The sequence below is a fragment of the Episyrphus balteatus genome, chromosome 1, assembly GCF_945859705.1.
Source record: "Episyrphus balteatus chromosome 1, idEpiBalt1.1, whole genome shotgun sequence".
NCBI classification, from domain to species: Eukaryota; Metazoa; Arthropoda; class Insecta; order Diptera; family Syrphidae; genus Episyrphus; species Episyrphus balteatus.
This window is the reverse complement of record NC_079134.1, coordinates 75,717,734-75,743,242: the sequence shown is the minus strand read 5'-3', so window position 1 is coordinate 75,743,242 and position 25,509 is coordinate 75,717,734. Positions and strand designations below refer to the sequence as shown.

Here is a 25,509-nt window from a genome sequence, read left to right as displayed (position 1 = left end):
AAATAACACGGGCTCTTATGGGAGAAAAATCTGAATGCAGCGCAGAGCTGCATCATGTCTATATTTCTAAATTCCATGCCAAGTTTCAACAAAAATACAAAATACTTGCTATTTTTCATTACTGATATTGGCAGTTGACACAATCTATCATTCAAAAATTCAAATAACGTTCGTTTTGATTTTCTTAAAATGGAAGAACTAATTGAATTAATAAAAAAAACATAACCGTCTTGTTTTGTTTTATTAATTCAATTATTTCTTCCATTTTAACCACTAATAATCCAGTTTTATCGTTTTCTTACAAAAAAAAATTATAAAAAATATCAAGGTTATCAGAAGTCGGCAAGTCGGCATCAATAATTTAAAAAGTGACGCACATATAGTTTGGGTGCAGCGCACATCTGTTTAAGCCATAAAGGTTCTTTGAACTACTTGAACAAGTACCTACATTTTATTTTTCATACATTTTTAAGTTATTTATTTAAATGAAAACCAAGTTTCATATTCTGGCTTTTAAAAATTGTATAATTCATAACTGTTAATGTTGAAGTTGGTTTCTTAAAGAATTAAACAAAATAAAAGATTCCAAAACACATAAAGTAATGTAAAATTGGAAATTTAATATTAATCTCGTTGTCTGTCTGTTCCCAACTTCAATGACCAGAAAAGCTTTTACGAAAACAGCTGTTGTTTTCATAAAAAAAGTTCTGTATCTCACTTTTCGTCTAATATGTATCAAAAAGCTTTGTTTTATAAATGTGAGCAAAAATAAAGGGGAATTTGTTTGAATAACGCCCCAACTACTTCTTAGTTTGTTGTAAAGTTGTTAATGTCATTTGATTCTGTTTATTTTCCAAAAGTTTAAAGTGAATAAAATGAAGAGCGATATATTAATAACCTTACTGTTTTGTACCATATTCAATGGAGGTAAAACATAATTATCAATAATTTAATAAGTTAATCTCAGAAGCAAACTTTCATTGAACTTATCCCAATTTTTTTTTTATTCAAACGGATGTGAATTTCAGTATTTAGTGACTTTTAATTTAAGATAAATTGTTTTTTTTTAGATAGAACTAATGTATATACATATGGACTGCTCCATTTTTTTAAGTATGAATCATAGAATGCATTTTATTCTTAAGTACTTTACTTTTCTATCTATGAAAAGTGTTATCCTTTATAATATTAATGCCTATCATAAAACATAAAAACAACTTAAACAGTTTTATGTGAATCTGAAAAATATAATAATTCTCAACATATTTGTGTTTCTTAGAATTTGTTCTTACATGGAAATGTTTGTATGATTAAGTTTAAGTAAAAGCTGTTTAGATACACTGCCGCTCATCTGAATAGGTTCACATTTTAGTTCGTCTTACTTTTAGCCTGTCTTGGTATTTAATGCAATGGCACATCTTTTTTATGTATGTAACAAGAGAACATCTTTATGCGCTTAGTTTAGGAGAAAAAAAAATGTTCTTCTCACACGGTAGCTAGACCAAATCTAGTCATAAAATCAAGCATATTTTTTGGCTCATCTGAATAGGTTCAAAAGCAAAAATGTTAATAAATTATGAGTTGCATGGGTCAGTTGGACTCAAAATTGTGTCTGTCAATAAATCTGATTGTGTATAACGTGTAAGGATGAAAACTGGTCGTGAAAAATCCTTGGGCGCGAAAAAATAAGGGGAAAATAAAAGATGTCTTTGAATAAGGCCGAAACTAACGATGCATTTGGACAAAAACAAACACAAGTTAAAATTTAGTAAGCAGTTATTTGCGCAATATCCAAGGGTATAGAAACAACATTAAAAGTCGATGTAACTCAGTCACAACATGGGCCGATGGATGTGCAATGATCAGAACAGCATGACTTGGCGCTAAAAATTAAGCTAAAAACCGGTATAAAATGCAGTTTAACGACGGCAAAACGGGTTGTTAGAAGTGGTAAACGATTGAGAATGTTTTCTTTTTTTTGGTAATTTTTGCGAAGTTTTGTTCTTCTCAATTGTTTACCACTTTATACTATTTCTGTCAAGACTGTGAATTTTAGTAAAAAATATAACTCACACAGAAAACTGCCTCAATTGATTCCTTAAAGAACAGTGAAAACTATATGTTTCTATGTCTTCTAGTTTTTGAGATAATTGAAAAATTATTTTATCAGATTTTTCTTTTTTCAAAATATTTTTTGTTTTTATTTGTTTTTATTTTGCAATTTTCTCAAAAACAAGAAGACATAGAAATATATAGTTTTCACTGTTCTTAAAGGAATCAATTGAGGCAGTTTTCTGTGTGAGTTATTTTTTTTTACTAAAATTCACAGTCTTGACAGAAATAGTATAAAATGAGTTTTAACAAATTTTTTTTCACCTATTTTTAACTTTGAAATCAATTATTTCAAAAACTATTGATTATATAATATTGATTTAAAAATTAGAATCAAATGTACAATTTGGAAATGGTATCATTTATTACTGTAAGTGTTGCCGTTGTTTTTTAATAATTTTTTTTTATTTTGATAATTTTTTTTTAGAGAAATGCCCCTCCCACCTAAACGGGGGGAGATAGACCCCCCTCCCAAAGAAAAAAATGTTTGTAGTGAGCTCCTCTACAAAAACCCGTTATGAAATCCTTTCGCCCAAGTTATCCTACTACGTGCCGAAACAACATTTTTGTTCTATACCTAAAAGTTCGAATTTCTATATCTGGGTTGAAATCGAAATTTTTTTTTTCTAAGCCAATTTTGAAGTGATTTTCATAAAAAATACCTCGATTGATTGAGAAATAGATATAGTTCTAGAATATATTTTTTAAATAGCATGTTGTATTGAAAACATATACTTTATATTGATGCCGAAGTTGGGCAAATGACGAAAAAAATGGAATTTTTGAACTTTGACAGCTTATAAATTCTAAGTGGTTTAACTGAGTTACATGTTTTATACATTGTTGAAAAGGTATATTAATCTTCTATCAGAAACTGTAAAAAAATCGATAATGGGTAAAAAATTGTCGAAGCTAGAATTTTTTCAATGGGTGAAGGTCCAAAAAACCGTTTTTTGCCCGTAACTCCAGATTTTGGGGGTGTTAGGGGATTTTCGTAATCAATGCGACTAGCTATACAAAACCTGATAGGTCTCCGCCCGCGTATATTTTAAAACCGATTTTTTGTAACACCGTGTTATCATTAAGCAATTTTGTTTTATTTATGGAATAAGATCGTTAAGAAAACAAAATCACAACAAAAACATTACTGTTAAAAAAATAGCCAAGTTCTCCTATGTTGAAATTATGCTGGCACAAAAAGTACGGAGATGTAAAAGTGTACCAAGTTCTAAAGTTTGGGTTCAAATTCGTATCAATAAAATTTTGATTGTTTACTTGACAATTTTTCTTAATTATCGATTTTTAAAGTTATTTCAAAAATTGCCAAGTAAACAATCAAAATTTTATTGATACGAATTTGAACCCAAACTTTAGAACTTGGTACACTTTTACATCTCAGTACTTTTTGTGCCAGCATAATTTCAACATAGGAGAACTTGGCTCTTTTTTTAACAGTAATGTTTTTGTTGTGATTTCACTACTTTTTGCAAGGTATGGCTGTAGAATATAAAATCTCTATATTTGATGAAAATTCAGTGAAAATGGGTGGTTGCCACGCCCCCTGCCTGAAATTCAGAAGTGCTCTATAATAATTTATGAAAACTCAGCGGAAATGGGCGGTTGCCACGCCCCCTGGCTGAAATTCTCAAGTTTAAAATTTTTTCCTTTGTATTAACTACCAGCTCTACTATTCTACTAAATTTCAAGATTCTACGATAATCAGAAGTGCTCTATAATATATGATGAAAATTCAGCGGAAATGGGCGGATGCCACGCCCCCTGAATAGAAAATCTCAAATTTTCGATTTGTTCCTTTGTATACATCACAAGTCCTATCACCGTGTAAAATTTCAAGTTTCTACGATATCGGGAAGTTCTCCATAATTTTGATGATCTGTCAGTGAGTCAGTTACGGTTTTTGCGATTTTTGAAGCCGTATATCTCAATTTTGTGAGGAGTTTGGTTTTTACGAGCTCAACAAATGTAGTGAGTTTGAAATTTCTAGCATCTTTGGTGTGGAAGTTAGAGGGGGGTCGAAAATGGCCTGAGTTGTTTCCTGTAAATAAGGGTGTAGTGCCAAAGTTGCTAGAGAATTTGGCTGGGCACTACCGTGCCCCTTGATGGTAGTCTATATTAAGAAAAGTGCAATTTTTTCAAATAAATTATTTCTTTCTCGATATTGATCAATGTGGGTAATTTTTGACATTTTGCATTTACAATTATTATTTTTCTGGAGTGCGAAAAGTGATTTGTCGTTTGTGGATACAAAATTTGATATATGAGATTTTTCACGAAATTCATGAAATAAGAAACTAAATAAGTTAAAAAATGTCAAAACAGAAATCAGCTGATGAAACTATAGCTCTGAGGTGTTCGATATAAAAGAAAACCCGAGAAACTCTAATTTTTTTGTCATGACTCAAGCCTGAACTACATCAAAACACAAAGTCAAAAAAGTACAAAAAAGTAAACAAGATGTTTTTTCTTCTTCCCCCTAGTAGCTTGTTTGTATATCTCCCTTTCATTTTAAAAAAGTATTCGATTCAAAAAACTTGAACAAGACCTAGCTTTCAATTTTCACAAATTTTTAAAAACAAATACACTCCAACAATATTTGATATCCTTTCCTTCGATCACATAGTTCCTGTCATTTTGCGAAAAAAAGCTCTTTTGACAAACAATTGAAAATTCAGATACAGTCGATTCCCTATAAGTCGTACTTCCTTTAGGTCAAATTTTCCTCTTACTCAAATTTTTTACCGTTTTTAATGAAACCGACTGCAGCAAAAAGATTAAATAGATTCCTCTTAGTCGAATTTCCCTCTAGCTCGAACCAATTTTCGTGTCCTGTGACGAGTCGACTTAGATGGAGTTGACTGTAATTTGTTTACTTTTTGAATTTTTTTATTTGAAATTTAAAACTTCAAAAACAAAAGAGCTTTTTTAATTAATTTTTTTCCAATAGATGTCAGGTAAATATACATGTGATTTTTATATTTTGAGCTTTTTTTTTACTTTTTTGTACTTTTTTTGACTTTGTGTTTCGATGTAGTTCAGGCTTCAGAGTGCCCACTGCCCTGAAGCGGAAAAACAACGAACAGACCTAATATCTTATAGAAAATCATGCATGAAATTGATTAAGAATTTTCCGAGGAATTCGAATATTGCATTCAAAATAACTAAAAAACATATTTTCAACATTATAAATAGACTTTCTTGAGACCACTTATTTGAAAAATCATTATTTTTCTATTTTTGTCGTGCCAAATTCAAACCCGTCTGCCGACAGAAGGTTAATATTTCAACGACGAAGGGATAGACATTTTCAGATGCTTTTCACTCATTATTTAGAACTTTAAAAAAATTGTCTCTGATTCCTTCAGCCATCGGTTATTTACAAATTAAACACATTCAGTTATGTTTTAGATTTTCGTAAATTGGTTGTCAAAGATTGTTTAGTTACCAGTTGCTTAAATATCTATTTTATCTTAGACAAAGTTGCTTAAGTTCTTAACCATAATAAAAATAATTGCTAGTTGTTTTGAAAAAATGTAAGAGATTTAAGTAATCCAGTACAAAGTAGGTACTATTATATAAATATTTTAAGCAAACAAAATTCAAAAATATGATCGAACTTATTTATTAAAGTTATTGTTGCAATCTTGTACTGCCTCCAATATTTATTAAACAATTCCAAAAACATACAAAAATTGAGAAATGAGATTCTTCGTAAAAATTGTGTCCAGTTTATTTTTAATGAGCCAAAATTCCAAAACATCAAGAAAATTGACCCAGTCACCCAGTAGGTTCACAGATTTATCAACAAAATGTACCACACAGCAAAGCCACAGAAAGCTTATTTAATATTTTATTCACTCCATCGAATACAGTCCCATATGCATAAAAATAGTAAATATTTGTAAAAAGTAAGTAATTGTAAAAAAATTTCACTATTCATTTTCGTTCATGTTCTGAAACTTCAAAACTTTGAAAATTATCTTACTTAATGAGATTTAGTATAACATACAAATTTCTTGTTTAAGTTTTGAGTTCTTGGGGGGGGGGGGGGGGGGGGGAGTCATGAATAGGCTATGGTATTATATACACATATGATACATGATTTCAAACTATTTTTTAATGCTGATTCCAAAAAATCTAAAATCAAAATCTGACGTCTTTAAAAAGTTATATCTGTTTTTCATCTGTCAACTCATATTATTATAACAGTTGGAAACTTACTGCCGAAAAACCCTTAAAAGTTATGGTAGATGAACCAAATTTTGCATGAAGATTTTAGGATCCATCATTATTAAAAATCAAAACAATCCATTACAAAAAATATATATACCTACGAAATAATGGTATTTTTTGATGGAGGGGCAAATTTTAGGATATGCACTAAAGAAGATTCTTGTTCATCTTAGGAATAAGTGCTAATAGGCTAATTTTTTCATTTTAGTCTTTGTTTGGATATTCTTTAACTACCCTCAAAAATCTAAAAAAATCTCATGTCCGCAGGTCCTAATTTTCTTGGTTTGAAAATAAGGTGCAGATTTTAAAAAAATAATAAGAAAAGTTTAAATTTTTATGTGTATACCAACATAAGCGACATGATTTAAAGGTATTTTTTAACACTTATTCCAACAAAACTCACAAACAAGTCAACCTGACCATCCCTGAAAAGTAATGTACCTTATTCATGTTGATCTGACACAAATATCTGAATTCTGAAGAGTAGTTTTTCAATTTTTTCAAATCTGCACCTTATCTTCAAACCAAGAAAATTAGGACTTGCGGACATGAGATTTTTTTAGATTTTTGAGGGTAGTTAAAGAATATCCAAACAAAGATTAAAATGAAAAAATTAGCCTATTAGCACTTATTTCTAAGATGAACAAGAATCTTCTTTAGTGCATATCCTAAAATTTGCCCCTCCATCAAAAAATACCATTATTTCGTAGGTATGTATATATTTTTTTTTGTAATGGATTGTTTTGATTTTTAATAATGATGGATTCTAAAATCTTCATGCAAAATTTGGTTCATCTACCATAACTTTTAAGGGTTTTTCGGCAGTAAGTTTGCAACTGTTATAATAATATGAGTTGACAGATGAAAAACAGGTATAACTTTTTCGAGAGACGTCAGATTGTCTTTAGATTTTTTGGAATCAGCATTAAAAAATAGTTTGAAATCATGTATCATATGTGCATATAATACCATAGCCTATTTTTGCTAATTTTGAAAATCTCCATTTCGCGATTTGACCTTGAAATCGCGACAAGCGGACATGAGATTTTTCTAGACTTTTGAGATATGTTATAGAATGGCAAAAGGAAGATATTGAGCAAAAACAATTTCTACTAACATTCATTCCGAGATTTACCCCTTTTTTCTCCTTATTTGACTGTATTATTATGTTATTATTTGTTTTAAAAGAAATGTTTATGTTGTGTTTTTCAAATTCGTATTGCATGGTTTGTGGTAGTATGTTGGTGTATGTTTTTGATGTGTATTTATTTTCTGTTGGTGTAACTTTATTGGTGTTGTTGTTTTTCTTTTTAAGCTTTTTTGCATGTAATTTGTCGATTATTGTTGGGTTATATCCATTTACGTCTGCGATGTGTTTTATGATGTTAAGTTCGTTTTGGTAGTCGTTTTGGTCCATTGGTATGTTGACGAGTCTTTCGATGAATGCGTTGAAAGCAGCCATTTTTTGGGAGTGTGGGTGGTGAGAGTCTTTATGTATTGTAATGTCTGTTGTTGTTGGTTTTCTGTAGGTATATTTTGTATTTGAATTTATTGTTGTTGTTTGTAATGTTTAGGTCTAAGAAGTTTATATTATTATTATTTTCTATTTCAGCTGTTACCTTAATTTTTGTATTTATATTATTAATGTATTTTGTTAATATGTCTAGTTGTCTGTGGGTTCCATCGAAAATGACAAATGTGTCATCAACATATCTGGATTATGATATGATTTTTTGTTGTTGGGGGTTGACTGTTGATAATAAAAATTTATTTTCAATAATTGAGGTATATGTCAGCCATTAATCCACACAAAGGCCAATCCATCATTTTGTTTATAAAATTTGTTGTTGAATGTAAAATAATTTTGTTTCATTATTGTTTTTAATATTAAGATTAATTCGTCGATTTGTTGTTTATTGATTGTTGCGGTTTTTGTAAGGTGTTCTTTAAATATGTTAATGGTTTCGTTTATAGGTATGTTTGTGTACATGTTTGTGATGTCAAATGATATCATTTTGCAACTTGGTAAAAGGTTTATGTTATTTAATTTTTCTATTAATGCTGTGTTGTTTTTTAAGCTGTGATCGTTGTTTAGTTTTATGTATATTGTTTTTATTATTTTTTGTAATTTTTTAGCTACTTTGTAACTTGGTGCTGTGGTGTAGTTGATGAGTGGTCGGATGGGTGTTCCTTGTTTGTGAATTTTTGGGAGGCCGGTAAACTGGGGTGCTATTGCATGTGGTTGTTTGAGTGCGTTTTTGTTGATATTTGGAAAAAGATTATTGCATTTATTTATGGTGTTATTTATTTCTTTGGTGTAAGTTTTTGTGGGATCGTTCTTTAAAATTTCCATATTGTTGTCGTGTAAGAAAGTGTTTTTTTTTTGTCAATGTATTCTTGTTCATCCATTATTACTATTGTATTGCCTTTATCGGCTTTTGTTATTATTGCTTTGTTGATGTTTAGTTTTTGTTTTATGTTTTTAAGATTGAGTTTGTCTTCTTTATATTTATTATGTAGTTGTTTATTAATATTGTTAGTTTTTATAAGCTTTTTAAGTTTTTTGTTAATTGTAATTATTCTAGTTTCATTTTATGTTTCGATATTAGGTTAAGTTTTTATTGCAGCTTCGGCGTTTATTACTTCTTGGTTTATGTAGTTTTTGTTAGTATAGGGATGTTGTTAAGCCTTTGTTTGAGTTGTTTTTTCTGTATTGGTGAGTTGGATGTTTGTATTGTTTATTAATACAGAAATAACTCTAAACAAAGGCTTAAAATTCAACATCCCTAATATTAACAAAAACTACATAAACCATGAAGTAATAAACGCCAAAGCTGCAATAAAAACTTTATCATATACGAAACACAAAATGAAACTAGAATTTCAATTAACAAAAAACTTAAAAAGCTTATAAAAACTAACAATATTAATAAACAACTACATAATAAATATAAAGAAGACAAACTCAATCTTAAAAACATAAAACAAATACTCAACATCAACAAAGCAATAATAACAAAATCCGATAAAGGCAATACAATAGTAATAATGGATGAACAAGAATACATTGACAAAACAAACACTTTCTTACACGACAACAATATGGAAATTTTAAAGAACGATCCCACAAAAACTTACACCAAGGAAATAAATATCACCATCAATAAATGCAATAATCTTTTTCTCAATATCAACAAAAACACACTCAAACAACCACATGCAACAGCACCCCAGTTTACCGGCCTCCCAAAAACTCAAAACAAGGAACACCCATCCGACCACTCATCAACTACACCACGACCACAGCACCAAGTTACAAAGTAGCTAAAAAATAATAAAAACAATATACAACTAAACAACGATCACAGCATAAAAAACAACACAGCATTAATAGAAAAATTAAATAACATAAACCTTTTACCAAGTTGCAAAATGATATCATTTGGCATCACAAATAACAACCGCAACAATCAATAAACAACAAATCGAAGAATTAACCTTAATATTAAAAACAATAATGAAACAAAATTATTTTACATTCAACAACAAATTTTATTACAAAAATGATGGATTGGCAATGGGATCGCCTTTGAGTGGATTAATGGCTGACATATACCTCAACTATTTTTTTTTTTTTTTTTTTTTTTTTTGACGGGAGGAAATCTTCAAAAGACACTTGGCAGTATTCGACACCAAGTAGTGTGGGACTCTTAACCACTAAAACCACCTCTTTATCAGGACCAATCTTGAGAGATCGACATCAGATTTTTCTTTCTTAACTTTGTAAAATCACTTTGGGGGAAGTTTAAACTTTTAATACTTTCCCATGTTTTTTTAGACCATAAGCTCATGAGGCTTGTTTCTTCTTAATCTCCGAACATGGTTTCTTGTATTCAAGACGGACACCATTTCAGAATTGGTATGACTTTGCAGTCTCTGATTATGCGATACAGCGTATTTTTTAACAACTTCTGTAACCGTTTCTATTTGTAAGTCACGATGTAGATCGCTATTTCTTATGTACAAAGGTGCATTTACTATTCCACGAAGGACTTTGTTTTGGAATTTTTGGATGATTTCGGTATTTGTTTTCTTTGTACAGCCCCATAATTGGATACCATAGGTCCAAACAGGCTTTAGTACTTGATTATACAGCATTATTTTGTTTTGGGTTGATAAATCAGAGTTGTTACCAAGTAACCAGTACATTTTTCTATATTTCAAGTTTAGTTCTTCTCTTTTCTTTTTGATGTGCTCTTTCCACTTTAGCTTTGCATCCAAAGTCATTCCAAGGTATTTGGCCGTATTGGCGTAAGGTACAGCTTGATTATTAATGAATATTGGAATATTGTTTATCTTTTTATTTGTAAAGTTTATATGTGAAGATTTTGTTTCATTGAGTTTGATACGCCATTTTTCGGTCCAATCTCTGACTGTGTCGACGGCATATTGCAGCTTTACTGCTCCCCTAGAGACACATTTTTCGGGTACCAAAATTGCGGTATCATCTGCAAAAGTAGCCATTATGGTGTGATTCCCAACTGGGATATCCCTTGTGTATAGTAAATACAGGGTAGGACCTAGGACACTTCCTTGTGGTACACCGGCTTCTATTTTCTTCAATTCCGAATATTCTTGATCGTACCTTACTCTAAACAATCGGTCTGAGATGTACGATTTTAATATTTCATAGTACTGTCTGGGAAGATCCCTTTGCAGTTTGTACTCAAGTCCCTCATGCCAAACCTTGTCAAAGGCTTGAGCAACATCTAAGAAAATAGCTGAACAGACTTGTTTTTCTTCTAATGCTTTTTCTATTACATCCGTTATTCTATGAACTTGGTCTATCGTGGAATGTTTATTTCTAAAGCCAAACTGATGATTTGGGATTAACCTTCTTTCTTCTATAATTTTGCTAAGTCTCTTCAGAAGCAGTTTTTCAAAAACTTTTGCCATAATTGGTATAAGCGATATTGGTCTGTAAGACGTCACTTCTGTAGGTGGCTTACCTTGCTTGGGTATGACAATAACTATTTTGAAAATAAATTTTTATTATCAAAAGTCAACCCCCAACAACAAAATATCTTATCAAAATCCAGATATGTTGATGACACATTTGTCATTTGCGATGGAACCCACAGACAACTAGACATATTAACAAAATACATTAATAACACAGCCACACAAAAAAAAAAAATAAAAGTGCCGACCTGGGGTTGCGACTAGGTTTTTCATATAGTTTTTGGGTCGCTGAAGCTGAATCCGAAGTCCGTTTTGGCCCATCACGTCAGGTTTTCGAGATAACGTCAAAAGTTGTCACAAAAAAAAATTTTTTTTCTCTGATCTGGATGTGCGAATATGTTAATCATATATTTTTTGGATCGCTTAATCCAGATTTGAAGTCAATTTTGCTCTATCACGTCAGGTTTCTGAGATATCTTAAAAAAAATGTCAAAACCAAAAAAACAACATTTCTTATCTGGGGTTGCGACTAAGTTTTTCATATAGTTTTTGGGTTGCTAAAACCGAATCCGAAGTCTATTTTGCCGTATCACGTCAGGTTTTTGAGATATCCTCAAAAGATGTCAGATAAGAACTTTTTTTTGACTTTAGACATTTTTTGAGGGTATTTCAAAAACCTGACGTGATACGGCAAAATAGACAAGTCGCAACCCCAGATAAGAAATTTTGTTTTTTTGGGTTTGACATTTTTTTGAGGATATCTCCGAAACCTGACGTAATAGGGCGAAATTGACTTCGAATCTGGATTCAGCGATCCAAAAACTATATGATTAACATATTCGCATATCCAGATCAGAGAAATTTTTTTTTTTGTTTTCGTGATATTTTTTGAGGTTATCTCGAAAACCTGACGTGATGGGGCAACGGACCTCGGATTCAGTTTCAGCGACCCAAAAACTATATGGAAAACCTAGTCGCAACCCCAGGTCAGAACTTTTATATTTTTTTGTGTGGCTGTGTAATATAAATACAAAAATTAAGGTAACAGCTGAAATAGAAAATTATAATAATATAAACTTCTTAGACCTAAACATAACAAACAACAACAATAATTTCAAATACAAAATATACAGAAAACCAACAACAACAGACATTACAATACATAAAGACTCTCACCACCCACACTCCCAAAAAATGGCTGCTTTCAACGCATTCATCGAAAGACTCGCCAACATACCAATGGACCAAAACGACTACCAAAACGAACTTAACATCATTAAACACATCGCAGACGTAAATGGATATGACCCAACAATAATCGACAAATTACATGTAAAAAAGCTTAAAAAGAAAAACAACAACACCAATAAAGTTACACCAACAGAAAATAAATACACATCAAAAACATACACCAACATACTACCACAAACCATGCAATACGAATTTGAAAAACACAACATAAACATTTCTTTTAAAACAAATAATAACATAAAAAATATTTTAAAAACAAAATCATCAACAGACACTAAAACATGTTCCGGAGTCTACAAACTATGCTGCAACGACTGCGAAAAATTTTACATTGGACAAACTGGACGAACATTCTACGAAAGATACCAAGAACATAAACCAAAACCAAATACGAAATCAACATACGCACAACATTTAATAGACAACAACCATAGTTACACAAGCTTTGAAGCCAATTTATGACTTTTGCACATAATCAGCAAGAAAGGGAAAACACTGGATGCAACCGAAGAGTGTGCTCGTTCTCCGCCAGTTTTTATAGCTAAGAAATGACTCTCTCCCGGATTGAAGATTACTTTATTCCAATAACTTCTGCATTAATATCTCAAAATTCGTGATTTTTAAGTTATGACAGTATTCAAGTAAATTAGCCGTATTATGTTCTTAAGCCTAAAAAAGATCAATTTTCTCAAAACCTAGATTTTGGGAAAATTGAAATATAGAAGAACTACTTTCTTTATCAGACTCACTCGTGAGCGCACTTCTGGTATCAAGAAATGTTATTTTTGAAATAACATGTTAAGACTCTTGGGGCGACTTTACATACCCTAACTGGAGCAACGAAGTTGCGTGAGCTGAGCAGAGGGCCAAAAAAAGAATTTAATATCGTGAGTACCCGCCAAGCAGGCCAGACAAGGTACTTTTAAGTTAAAAAGCTTTTGATGTATCCGCCTGTCTGGCGCCTTACATAGTGCAGGGAACTAACTTCACGGGAACTACCTTCACATGGGAAATAACTTCACCTCTAGTGGGAAATAATTTCACATTTTTCTAGTGAAGATAATTCGCGCGAATTTTTTATTTTCACACCTCAAAATTGATTCTCCCGTGGGCAAATTTTGTTTCCGCTTCACGTTTCGACTGTGACATTGAATTGCTCGAGCTTTTCACTTTGGGTTTGAAAAATGCAATTAACTGACAGATCAGTAAGACTTATGTTAATAATAACAATTAGTTACAAAACGTTATTGTGATAAACACGTTCCAAGTATCCTCATTTCATTTTTATGTCCTTTTGGAAAATCTATAAATTCAAAACTCCTGAGCATTTTTTTCTTTGAATCTTTTCAAAACCGTTTGCTTTAAAAATTCAATTCTTAGATGAAAAATCTATTTTAGATATGGACTGCTAAAAACTGTAGTGAACCGATCAAAATCTAGGGCCAATTTCTAATCAAGGGTACACTTTATTAGGTTTGCAAAGAGCTGTGCCAAAAAGTTTTTTTTTTTAAAGATAACGATTAAAATATTAAGTCATTTCAATAGCAATCAAAGGCAAGTTATTTCCCATGTGAAGGTAGTTCCCGTGAAGTTAGTTCCCTGCAACGCCTTACATGCCTTTAGTGGACCAAGGAACATGCGTGAGCGGGATAGGGAAAACGAAAAGGGAGTTTAAATCTTGAGAGCGCGCGAAGCGGACCAGGCAAGGTACTTTTTTTAATTTTTATTTTACGTTATCTTTTGCGAACTGCTAAGTTTAAATAAAACTTCTTTTTTGATACACCTTATTAGGTAATGTATGTACAGTTGATAGTTGTTGTCTTTTTAGGTCTCTCTGCATCATCGAGTTCAGAAGACGCTTTGGTTTATGAAAAAGAAGACTTGGACAGTAGTCAAGATTCTTCAGAAGCAGACGACGATAGTAAAATTTATAAAAATCCTAGAAACTCGCCATCTGTTGATTGCCCAAGAGATGAAGAGCAGGCAACATTATTTGGTCAGAAATGCCTAAGAAAATGCTCCTCCGATGAAGATTGCAAAAGTAAAAAGAAAAAATGTCTTTGTGATGGCGTTTGTGGAATGTCTTGTATAAAACCAGGTAAATAAAACAATGTATTTAGCCCCGCGGAATTTTCTTTTTGTGTTTTCAAATTGTATGTTCTTCTAATTCATTGTTTATTCTTCATTGTTGGATTACTAACATCTTTTGTTAGTTGTATGTTTATTAATTAATAATAAAATAAACTTTCATCCTTAAGTCAGTCCCCTTAAATAGAAATTCGTACTTTTTTCTACTTTTATTTTTTATTTTTAAGCGTTCTTCAATTTCAATTGATTGTTCGTTGGTTGTTCTTCAATGTTCTTTTATTAAAATCTTTTGTTCGTTACTTGTTTATTAATTAAAAATTAAGTGATGTTTTATCCTGAAGTATATTAATATTAGGGTAAGGTGGTACAAGAGTGAGCACTTTAGACAAAACACCAAATAATTCAATAACAAAAAGAATTGAACTACTGTTTTGATATATATTTTTTAGTTTATAATCAAAGAAACGAAAAAAACTTAAAACTGGTAACAAAAATGTATTAATTCAATAGTTATAAACAAAATACCACATTCGGTCATTTGCGCACTCTTATACATACTATTGTGTAAGAGTGCGCGGCTTAGTTTGTAAGAGTGCGCAGCTGCGCACAGGTGTAAATTCGCACAAAAGTCGCAAATAAAACTGCCTATCTTTAAATAAACAGAGTATTTTTCGACCTATCACTCCTTGCATGAGGAACATTCTATTTAGTCTTCGATTAATGGTTCCGAGAAAATTTCAACATTTCCTAGTTACTTCCATTCGCTTGTTGTTTACAAAACTTGTATATGGTTTCTTTTTGGTAGGAATTGCTTTGTCTAGCTACTGCTTGCTGGTATATGGACAAATGCCAGTTATTTTGAAGCCTTGGATAGCATTTACTGCTCTTATAACCTGCGCACTCTTATACTTCATCATGGTGCGCACTCTTACACGTTCAGACATGAAATCGAAGAGTATATGTATTTCACAATGCACTTTATGACCAATCTTCCGTGTTCCTCAAATGTTTACTTTTTTTCGACTTTTCAATATCCCATACTTTGTTTATTGTAATTTTTTGTTGTTTAGCGGAAAATTTAATTTGTTTGGCAAGAAAAAATAGAAAAAAAGAGCTAAAAAACTTAAATTTAGCTAGCACCTTTGTTTACAAACACATTTGCATGAGTTCTTGACAGCAGATCAAACTAATGTAGATCTTTCCAAAATAAGTGCATTCAGTCTAAAATTCCTTTTCAAATCGTAGAAAATCGCTTTGCGCACTCTTATCGACCGCCCACTCTTATACCATCCTACCCTAAGTATATTATTATTAAGTATATTATTACTAATACAACCAATTAATTTTTAATAATATATCAATTTTTCGATTCATTTTGACAAATATTCGATCATAATTGTAACAAATTTATTAGGTAGTAAATATTTTTAATAAATTTCATTGCCCATTCAATTTAATTATGTTGACATTTTAAGTAGGTATGCAATGTTATTTCGTATGCATTAGAAACGTTGTACTGACAGGAAACCTCCTGGAACATCATTTCAAAAACCATGCATATTTACAGGATCAACATAAATTGTGACGATGAGTCACAACTTATATATCCATTTCTAATAAAGAAATGAAAATTGTATAAGTAAATTATACACAATCGGCATATCCGCAATGCCCACACATTACCTTCTCTAAAAGGCATACGCATGCCATGTGACGTAGCCACGCAACTTAAAACAAAAAAAAAATAAACGAAGAGAAACGACGATCGTCATACTACAAGAAAATTAGTTTTCATGCAATTTTAGCTTTGAGTAGTGTTATACTTCACAGTAAGTTTTAGCAACGAATAACATATGAGGAAGCAAAAATTGTGATTAAGTCGTCGATCTTGCGATTCTCTGTTTCCAAGTACCTATTCATTTAGTGTATAGACACAGAGCCAAGTAGACCCAGAAAAAGACTTGGCAATTAGAGACAGCTCTTCTTGATCGTCATTTTCTTGAATTTTTGGTCCTAAATAGTAAATAAGTAGCTAGTTGTATAAGGGAATCAGAAATTCACACAGGTAGTTTACGATAGAAATTAGAACAGGAAATTATTATTATTATACTAACAAATTATACCGGAATTATCTCCACATTTTGGGGACATAAGGGTTTCCATTGGGATTCCCACAGACTACTCCATCGAGCTTCTCTTTGGACATAGGTTCTCCTGCCGAGTTCCAACCAGACTTCTCTCCGTATTGTGGGGACATAGGATTCCATTTGGATTCCAAAGACTTCTCCTTTGAGTTTCCTAGCTCATTGGACATAGGTTCTCCTAGCGAGTTCCGTCCTGAATCCTCTCCAGGTTGTGTACTGGGGACATAAGGGTTTTCATTAGGATCCCATAGACTACTCCTTCGAGCTTCTCGTTGGACATAGGTTCTCCTGCCGAGTTCCAACCAGACTTCTCTCCGTATTGTGGGGACATAGGATTCCATTTGGATTCCAAAGACTTCTCCTTTGAGTTTCCTAGCTCATTGGACATAGGTTCTCCTAGCGAGTTTCGTCCAGAATCCTCTCCAGGTCGTGTACTGGGGACATAAGGGTTTCCATTAGGATCCCACAGACTACTCCTTCGAGCTTCTCGTTGGACACAGGTTCTCCTGCCGAGTTCTGACCAGACTTCTCTCCGTATTGTGGGGACATAGGATTCCATTTGGATTCCATAGACTTATCCTTTGAGTTTCCTAGCTCATTGGACATAGGTTCTCCTAGCGAGTTCCGTCCAGAATCCTCTCCAGGTTGTGTACTGGGGACATAAGGGTTTCCATTAGGATCCCATAGACTACTCCTTCGAGCTTCTCGTTGGACATAGGTTCCACATATTGTGGGGACATAGGATTCCATTCGGATTCCATAGACTTATCCTTTGAGTTTCTTAGCTCGTTGGACATAGGTTCTCAGTGTGAGTTCCGACCAGATTTCTCTCCGGATTGTGTACCGGGGACACCAAAATATATGAAGTATCTTGCTATAAATAAAGATTAAGACATTGTATATAATAAGCTTGAAGTGAACCATAAATAAAACCGATTGAAATTAAGGATTAAGAGGCTGTTTCCTTGAGTTTGGAACTTTCAAAAACCCAAGTTCTGTTGCTTCTTTGGGAAGAATCCTGGAACCCCCCTGAGCATCACAAATGGCACCCGAGCAGGGACATCTTGAATGTTCAACCGAACTCCGACCGCAATCATAAAAGTTCACCCGAACTCCGTCCGACTTTCTTGAAGGTTCAACCGAACTCCGACCGACCGACCCGGAATCTTAAAGGCAACACCGACCGCCGCCGTTTACCGTTTTACCCGATAAGTCCTTTAAAGATTCACCTGATCCAGACTACCGATTATTCAAGAGCCTTCAGAATGCTTCACCGTCCAGTAAAAAATACCGATTCATACCCAGTTTTACCATGCCCGACAATTTGGAAGAAGAACAACCGACGGAAGAGTATAATCCGTACAAAAATCTCGGATTTATTTACTTCCTTAAGAAAGCAGAACTCGTCGAAGTTTTGGCAGCCAGAAATCTTGACACCAGTGGCAATATGCAAGAACTCAGAAAACGTTTAAGCCAGCACTTCAAAGCCCTCCGAACGCATAAATCAACACAGAATTTGTGCGAAGAATGGGAAGGCATAGTCGAGGAGAGAAACAACACCGAACCTCCCGAAGAAGATAAAGAAGATAACTCCGCTGACAAGCAGCCGTATACTAGCCAGGTCAACATTGCTATTCCTCCGCCGCCACCCAAAACGCCTTTATACCTGACAGTTCCTGACTTTCGAAAACCGTTTAACATCTCAAAAACGATTTACCAGCCGATGTACTCTCAAGTAAATCAACCGCCCGTTGTCACAGACCAGTCAGCTTCGAGATCCATGTCATACCGTCAGCGCGATCTACCACCACACGCAGAAGACCGTCCGCAGGTAGCAGCCCCTCGACTTATTCTCAGTTACGAGGCCGAAATCATGAACACGGTCCGTAAATGGGGTTTGAGATTCGATGCCTCAGGGAATCCGCTGGAATTCTTAGAAAGAATCGAAGAGCTGACTTCCTGCTATAACATACCACCGAACGACATGATTCGCCCGCTACCTGAGATATTCAGAGGGACCGCTCTGGAATGGCTCCGAATCAAAAGACATTGCATTTCGTCTTGGGATGAGTTCCGTAAGCTATTCCTGCAGCACTTCTTACCTGCACGTTATGTCTTCCGTCTTGAGGACGAAATTTACTGTAGACGACAAGATCCCAGAGAACGTGCAAAAGAATTCATTATGGCCATTCAATATTTAATCCGCCAGCATCCCAGCCTTACCGTATCCGACCTCATAGACCGCATTTACGAAAATCTCCGTCCTGAATACCGTTATTATGTACGTCGTAGAGACTTCAGCACGCTGGACGAACTTATGACTTTAGCAGAAGAGTTTGAGGTTATAAAGAACGACGAAAATAGAAACCGACCCGCACCCGCTGTCAGAGACTCAGCTCCGATGCAAAGATCTGGACCAGCTGCCGTCATGACTATACGTGACGAAGAAATTCATCGTCACGCACCTGAAAATTCCCATCCGGCTCCAGCTCTGGTACACAGATCATTTCCTGATACCATGCAGTATGATCGTGCAACACACTGCTGGAAGTGTAAGCAGAAGAATTGCCGCCGACCGTACCGATTATTTTGCTCTTTTTGTGGAACAGATGGAATCAAGTCTAAAGATTGCCAAATGCCACCAACACCCCACTGCAACTTTCAACACGCACCCCGATGCCGACTCCCGAAACCTGTCGAGTGCAATCGCTCACCAGTGTATGGTTTCAACACACCAACCAAACCCAAGTTTAGAGAAGTGTCGTTCTGAATTAATAAAGCCGTGTGTCCAAAAACCCATGTTATCACACATCGCTCAGTACGAATTACCGTTCATGCTGGAAATCAGGCCGCCAAATGGTGCACACCGTGTGCAAACCGCGCAAGAATTTTGTAGCACAAAATCGCCGCCACCAGCCAAAGAAGAACATTATCTCTTACACAGAGCAGATTCTGAAACAAGATCGCCATGGATTACCCCTCCTACCGAGAAGCATCCACATGATGCAAGTACAGAGAAAGAAGAGGGACGCAGACAGCATGAAGTCTTGCAATTTCACGCACTCCAAAGCTCGAGCATGGAACTTTCTCATAGCCTTAAACACGATGGGGCAAACATTTTAGTAGGACACAAATTGTCGAATCCCAAAGCGAACATCTCTGCCAGCACTTTGGCTAACACCGGGCCGATCGCCGAAGTCCCAGCAAAAATATTTGCAACAACCATTTATACCCGCCAACCTGCTACTCCCACAAATATCGAATAAAACCAGCCCAAGTCAACCGATTTAAAAGCAAAACCCGCCAGCAACGAAGAGTTGAGAATACAACCAGCTACCGAGATTTATCCTACCGCCGCTGCCGCCATTACCAAAACCAGACCTACCCGATCTACCGTGCTTCATGCAAGACGCGATACCACCGCTGTTTTTACATCCAGATATATAAACTCCGTTTCCGATACAAATCCGTCTAACATTCTTGACACCAGATCGTTTACCGCCGCCGCTGCCGCCACAAGCTGTTTCACCGCCGCCAGTTTCCACACCAAGCCTGCATCAGCTATACTGTTTCCGACTTCTGTACCACAACCGAAACCATTAGCCAACGTAAAGTTTAAAAAAAAAAATTATTATAGAATTAATATTGAGTTAAGCTCCGCCTGAATTATTTTTTTTTAAGTTAAGATAAATTGAATTAATTTTTTAAGTAAAGTAAAATTATAATTATAATTTATAATTATAAAAAATAATTTCACATTTATAAATAAATTAAAACGAGAGGGTTCTTGTTTACTAAAGTAAGGAGGGGCTGTGACGATGCGTCACAACTTATATATCCATTTCTAATAAAGAAATGAAAATTGTATAAGTAAATTATACACAATCGGCATATCCGCAATGCCCACACATTACCTTCTCTAAAAGGCATACGCATGCCATGTGACGTAGCCACACAACTTAAAACAAAAGAAACAAAAAAAATAAACGAAGAGAAACGACGATCGTCATACTACAAGAAAATTAGTTTTCATGCAATTTTAGCTTTTAGTAGTGTTATACTTCACAGTAAGTTTTAGTAACGAATATCATATGAGGAAGCAAAAATTGTGATTAAGTCGTCGATCTTGCGATTCTCGGTTTCCAAGTACCTATTCATTTAGTGTATAGACACAGAGCCAAGTAGACCCAGAAAAAGACTTGGCAATTAGAGACAGCTCTTCTTGATCGTCATTTTCTTGAATTTTTGGTTTTTAATAGTAAATAAGTAGCTAGTTGTATTAGGGAATCAGAAATCAACACAGGTAGTTTACGATAGAAATTAGAACAGGAAATTATTATTATTATCCTAACAAATTATACCGGAATTATCTCCACATTTTGGGGACATAAGGGTTTCCATTGGAATTCCCACAGACTACTCCATCGAGCTTCTCTTTGGACAAAGGTTCTCCTAGTGAGTTCCGACCAGAATCATCTCCACATTTTGGGGACATAAGGGTTTCCATTGGGATTCCCACAGACTACTCCATCGAGCTTCTCTTTGGACAAAGGTTCTCCTAGTGAGTTCCGACCAGAATCATCTCCACATTTTGGGGACATAAGGGTTTCCATTGGGATTCCCACAGACTACTCCTTCGAGCTTCTCGTTGGACATAGGTTCTCCTGCAGAGTTCCGACCAGACTTCTCACCGTATTGTGGGGACATAGGATTCCATTTGGATTCCAAAGACTTCTCCTTTGAGTTTCCTAGCTCATTAGACATAGGTTCTCCTAGCGAGTTTCGTCCAGAATCCTCTCCAGGTCGTGTACTGGACTGGGGACATAAGGGTTTCCATTAGGATCCCACAGACTACTCCTTCGAGCTTCTCGTTGAACACAGGTTCTCCTGCCGAGTTCCGACCAGACTTCTCTCCGTATTGTGGGGACATAGGATTCCATTTGGATTCCATAGACTTATCCTTTGAGTTTCCTAGCTCATTGGACATAGGTTCTCCTAGCGAGTTCCGTCCTGAATCCTCTCCAGGTTGTGTACTGGGGACATAAGGGTTTCCATTAGGATCCCATAGACTACTCCTTCGAGCTTCTCGTTGGACATAGGTTCTCCTGCCGAGTTCCAACCAGACTTCTCTCCGTATTGTGGGGACATAGGATTCCATTTGGATTCCAAAGACTTCTCCTTTGAGTTTCCTAGCTTATTGGACATAGGTTCTCCTAGCGAGTTCCGTCCAGAATCCTCTCCAGGTCGTGTACTGGGGACATAAGGGTTTCCATTAGGATCCCACAGACTACTCCTTCGAGCTTCTCGTTGGACACAGGTTCTCCTGCCGAGTTCCGACCAGACTTCTCTCCGTATTGTGGGGACATAGGATTCCATTTGGATTCCATAGACTTATACTTTGAGTTTCCTAGCTCATTGGACATAGGTTCTCCTAGCGAGTTCCGTCCAGAATTCTCTCCAGGTTGTGTACTGGGGACATAAGGGTTTCCATTAGGATCCCATAGACTACTCCTTCGAGCTTCTCGTTGGACATAGGTTCTCCTGCCGAGTTCCGACCAGACTTTTCTCCGTATTGTGGGGACATAGGATTCCATTCGGATTCCATAGACTTATCCTTTGAGTTTCTTAGCTCGTTGGACATAGGTTCTCAGTGTGAGTTCCGACCAGATTTCTCTCCGGATTGTGTACCGGGGACACCAAAATATATGAAGTAACTTGTTATAAATAAAGATTAAGACATTGTATATAATAAGCTTGAAGTGAAACATAAATAAAACCGATTGAAATTAAGGATTAAAAGGCTGTTTCCTTGAGTTTGGGACTTTCAAAAACCCAAGTTTTGTTGCTTCTTTGGGAAGAATCCTGGAACCCCCCTGAGCTTACCTCAGCATAAGCAAAAAAGCATCACAATATTTAAAGTGAATTGGCATTGAAATTATGTACTGAAAAATTATTCGTTGTTTGTTCTTCTTTGTTCGATTACTAAAATCTTTTGTTCGTTATTTAATTACACTGTGATAGTTCGGTTTTGCAACAGAAAGGAGACACATCGATTCTAGTTAATTCGAGTATGCTGAATTCAGTGGTGGCAACCGTTTTGAAAACTTGGCTCAGGTTTTCGAGATATTTCGAAAATAAAATCTTAGGTCGGGACTATTAAAATACTGATAATTTCGAATAATTAAGTTTTTTTAAGCAGTTTTTAGTTTAGAGAAAAGCTATTCCTGTATATAGCTATATGTTTAACACTATTGCAACCTAGAATGTTATGTTTCGGTCGCTCACAAAGCATTTTTTAAACAAAAACTTCATTTTTTCATATTTTTTTTTTAATTTTTTGGACTTTCAAAGCCTTTAATATGGATGCAATTTGAGTTTAACATTGATTCGATATATTTTATATTATTGGCATAGCATATAGTTCCAATAATATACTGCAAATTTCAAAAAGTTCAGTAGTGAAAATCAGCCTACTAAGCTACGGAAATGTATCAAAACTTGAACTTAAGATTAAGTTAAGATAGTTTTTGATTTTTATCTTAAGCTTAAGATATATCAGATAATAAATGAATTAAACAGTTTTTGGAAGAACAAAAAACGTTCTTATATACTTGCATCATGCCGGGATAAAAGCAGTCAAAATAAAGTTTTTTTCCTTTTATAACTGTAACCACTGAATATAGCATACTCGAATTAACTAGAATCGATGTGTCTCCCTTCTGTTGCAAAAAAAAAAAGTTAAAAAAAACTATCACAGTGTTATTAATAAATAATAATTAAATAGATTTTCAACTTTAAGAAAGCCCTAAGCAGTGTTGTGCCGGTTTTTTACATTGAGTTTTTACAAGGATTTTTACTTGTAAAAAACTCGATGTAAGAAACTTCAAAATTACACGTACAAAACTCACAATTTCAATTCAATTTCAATTTTGTTTTTTACTGAATTTGTTATTTACAATTGACTTAAAATTAACTTATGTCTAAGATTCATTGATAGATACAAAATTTTGTTGGCACAGAAGGGGCCTAACCTTATACAATGACTAAGTTATAAAATATAAATTAATATTATACATGGATAAACTTAATTTAAAGTCTGCTGTCTAGGTTGTCCTCGGGGTGTTCAGACCCGGATGTCCAGTTGTGGGGTTGGTTGAGTTGGGTTGGTTTGGTTGGCGTTAGCCACGGTAGTAAGCCGACTGGGTGTCGGCGTAAAAGTTAACTTCTTCGTTGTCCATTGAAATTATGTTCTCAGCCAGTATATCCAAAGCGCAAAGGTACCTAGGTTCCGGATGTCGTTGTTGGGCTGTCATTCTTCTCATCAGTTAATTGGGATGGTTGGTGATATTTCCTACCAGTACCTTCGCCGATTGCAGTAGATACTTGTCCAGTGGTATGATTTTTGCATCCTCGTAGATTCGCTTGCTGCTATAGTATTTCTGCCGCTGTCGGTCAAAGATGAGTCCGGTGCAAATTGTAGTTAGTTCCTTCATGTTTGTCTTGGAGATGGTGTACCATACTCCATACTGGAAAGCTGTAGGCAATGACTGGTCGCAGAAGCTGCTTGTAGATCAAGAGTTTCGTTGGTTGACTCAATCCTGCTCTTCTTTTCATCAGAGGGTGAAGGCGATGGAAAGCAAAGTTGGCTTCTTTGAGGACCAAACGGGAGTGATTGTTGAATCTGAGGAGCTCGTTAAAGTTGGTTGGTTTTGCGTTTGGCTGGCAATCTAGTTCCATCTGGAAGTGTCAATGTTATGCTTCTACAGCTTCCAGTCGATCGACTGCCTCTTCCTCCTGATTGTCTAAGACACAGTAGTTCCGACTTGGATAAGTTTATTCGGATACCCCATTTACTGTAGAACTCATACAGTTTCCGAATGTGGGCTTCGACTTTCCTGGCAGCTATTGTTGGTGAGATGGACTTGCAGTAAGTGAGTGAATCGTCCGCGTAAAGCAGGTTCTCGCACTCACTTGCAGATGGTTGGTCTGACGTCAGGATGCTGTAAAGGAAGGGGCTAAGTTTGGATCCTTGAGCAACTCCAGCTCTAATGACTTTCATTGGTGATTTCCGATCCTCCACTTGCACAAAAAAGTTTCTGGAAGAGAGAAAAGAAAAAATAATTTTAATTAGTGCCAAAGGAAAGCCTAGTATATGAAGTTTATGGATAAGAGCATCTATCCATACGCTGTCAAAGGCTTTCTGGATATCCAAAAAGCATGCGACGACGGTAACTTGATTGTTGTTTAAAGCTGAGGTGATGTCTTGGTGGAACTTCATGAGCGGATGCAGTGTGGAGTGCTTCTCCCGAAAACCGAACTGCATATCTGGGATTATGTTGTTATCGCTGCAGAACTTCTTCAGCTTCCTGAGTGTCAGCTCTTTCAAGAGCTTACTAAGATTGTTGAGAAGAGAGATTGGCCTGTAATTGGAGATGATGTTCCTAGCCCCTTTCTTAGGAATCGCCACAATTCTTGCAGTTTTCCATTTCTGTGGGAAATAACAGTTGTTTATGCAGTTGTTGAGGATGATAGCTAAGAAGATTATCACTGTTTGCGGGAGTCTCTTTATGATGAAGTTGGAGATACCATCCGGTCCAGCTCAATTTTTTCGCTTTGGATAGGTTAATTATTTCGGCAATCTCTTCTGGGGTACTCAGGTTTGGGCTGTCAGTTGGTTCACTTGCAGGATTGGAGTCGCTGA

General features: G+C 34.9%; 1 protein-coding gene across 7 annotated transcripts in view; it reads left to right on the top strand.

The window, feature by feature from the left end:
• Positions 1–759: 759 nt before the first annotated feature.
• The window catches only part of LOC129905200 (protein lev-9-like), a 560,766-nt gene continuing 536,016 nt past the window's right edge, over positions 760–25,509 (top strand). For 5 of the 7 annotated variants that reach the window (XM_055980627.1, XM_055980625.1, XM_055980624.1 and 2 more), the window contains exons 1-2: positions 761–927; positions 14,405–14,674. In XM_055980627.1, the coding sequence (XP_055836602.1) occupies positions 876–927; positions 14,405–14,674 (322 nt within the window). In that variant the 5' untranslated portion in view covers positions 761–875. Of the gene's footprint in view, positions 928–14,404; positions 14,675–25,509 lie in introns of all 7 variants that reach the window. The other 2 variants (XM_055980622.1, XM_055980623.1) reach the window with 1 other exon arrangement.